Source organism: Hevea brasiliensis, chromosome 5, assembly GCF_030052815.1.
Source record: "Hevea brasiliensis isolate MT/VB/25A 57/8 chromosome 5, ASM3005281v1, whole genome shotgun sequence".
Taxonomy (NCBI): domain Eukaryota; kingdom Viridiplantae; phylum Streptophyta; class Magnoliopsida; order Malpighiales; family Euphorbiaceae; genus Hevea; species Hevea brasiliensis.
In genome coordinates, this window is record NC_079497.1 from 22,037,256 (window position 1) to 22,039,403 (window position 2,148).

At 37.3% G+C, this 2,148-nt stretch overlaps 1 protein-coding gene across 1 annotated transcript; it reads left to right on the forward strand.

Annotated features, from left to right (window-relative positions):
• Positions 1–501: 501 nt before the first annotated feature.
• Positions 502–1,006, forward strand: LOC131180091 (uncharacterized). The gene is made up of 2 exons (XM_058147702.1): positions 502–507; positions 599–1,006. Exons 1-2 carry the CDS (start codon positions 502–504, stop codon positions 1,004–1,006), a joined length of 414 nt encoding a protein of 137 aa, XP_058003685.1.
• Positions 1,007–2,148: the final 1,142 nt, after the last annotated feature.

Consider the following 2,148-nt stretch of genomic DNA (forward strand, 5'->3'; position numbering starts at 1 on the left):
CCGACACCGATCACCGGAACAGGAGAATGTACGGAATTGCTACAGTGAAAGTGTTACACATATTGTTTCGGTTGATGGGATTAGGGTGGATCCCAAAAAGATACAGGCTATTGTAGATTAGAAACCACCGAAGAATACAATAGAAATTAGAAGTTTCTTGGGGTTGGCTGGATATTATAGGAGATTTGTGAAGGAATTCTCTCTCATAGCATCGCCATTGACTAAATTATTGCACAAGAATATTAAATTTGAGTGGGATGATAAATGTTAAGCAAGCTTTGAAAAGCTGAAAGTGATGCTTATAGAGGCACCTATCCTTACCCAACCATTGTCGGGGAAAGACTTTGTGATTTATAGTGATGCCTCTCTGAATGGATTAGGGTGTGTATTCATGCAGGAAGGGAAGGTAGTTGCTTATTCTTCTAGACAACTTAAACCACATGAGAAGAATTACCCCACACATGATTTGGAACTAGCAGCAATTGTGTTTACATTGAAGATATGGAGGTATAACTTATATAGTGAGAAGTGTTATATATACGTAGATCACAAGAGTCTTAAATACTTGCCAACTTAGAAGGAGCTTAATCTGAGACAGAGGAGGTGGATAGAGTTATTGAAGGACTATGATTGTATTATTGATTACCACCTCGGGAAGGCGAATGTAGTGGTAAATGCTCTAAGCAGGAAGGCCATAGCAGCTTTAAGATCTTTGAATGCTCGTTTGACTTTAGCACAAGATGGAGTTATTATAGCTAAATTGCAAGTGAAGCCTAGTTTGCTACAGCAAGTACAAGAGGCCCAGAAACAAGATGAGAAGTTAGCAACCATTCTAAAACAGATTCAAGAGGGGAAGGAGAATGAATATGAAATCAAGGGAGATAGTTATTTATATTATAAAGGAAGAATATGTATACTTGATGATGACGGAATTAATAAGAGCATTCTCAAGGAAGCACACAGCAATATTTTTGCTATGCATCCAGGGAGCACAAAGATGTATTAAGAATTTGAAAACTCATTATTGGTGGCCTAGTATGAAGAAGGACATTGTAGATTATGTGACTAAATGCTTGATATGTCAATAAGTAACGGCAGGGCATCAAGTTCCATTAGGATTACTGCAACCAATATCGATACCAAAGTGGAAATGGGATCGCATCACCATGGATTTTGTTATTGGTCTCCCTCTTACACAAAAGAAGCATGATGTTGTATGGGTAATAGTTAATAGATTAACTAAGTCTGCCCATTTTCTACCTATTAAAACCAACTACTCATTGGAGGGATTGACTGAGTTATACATTAATGAAATAGTTCAGTTACATGGAGTGCCTGCATCGATCATTTCTAACAAAGATCCGTGGTTTACCTCACTATTCTAGAAGAAGTTGCATAAAGCTTTAGGTACTTAGTTGCATTTCAACACTGCTTTCCACCCTCAAACAGATGGTCAGTCATAAAGAGTGATCTAAATACTTAAAGATATGCTTAGAAGTTGTATTATTGATTTTGAAAGAAGCTGGGATAGTTATCTTTCATTGATAGAATTTACCTACAATAATAGTTATCAATAAAGCATAAAGATGGCACCATATGAGGCCTTCCATGGAAGAAAATATAGAACACCTCTGTGCTGGACTGAACCTGGTGAGGATAAATTAATAGGACCAGACTTGGTGAGAGAAATGGAGGAGAAAGTAAAAATCATCAAAAATAGATTGAAAGCTGCCTCAGATAGACAAAAGTCTTATGTAGATTTTAAAAGGAAAGATATTGAGTATGAGGTTGTGATAAAGTCTTCTTGAAGGTGTCACCATAGAAGAAAGTCCTCAGATTTGGGAAGAAGGATAAGTTAAGCCCTAGGTTTATCTGTCCATCTAAGATCATTGAATGTGTGAGTCCGGTAGCCCATAGGCTAGCATTACTGTCAGAACTGGACGAGATTCACAATGTATTTCATGTTTCGATCCTAAGGAGATACAAATCAGATCCCTCGCATATTTTATCAGTGGAGACCATTGACATACAACCTGATTTGACATGAGGAGGAACTAGTAAAGATTTTAGTATGAGAAATCAAGGAACTGAGGAATAAGAGAATTCCACTAGTGAAAGTGCTTTGGAGGAACCAAAAAGAGTAGGAAG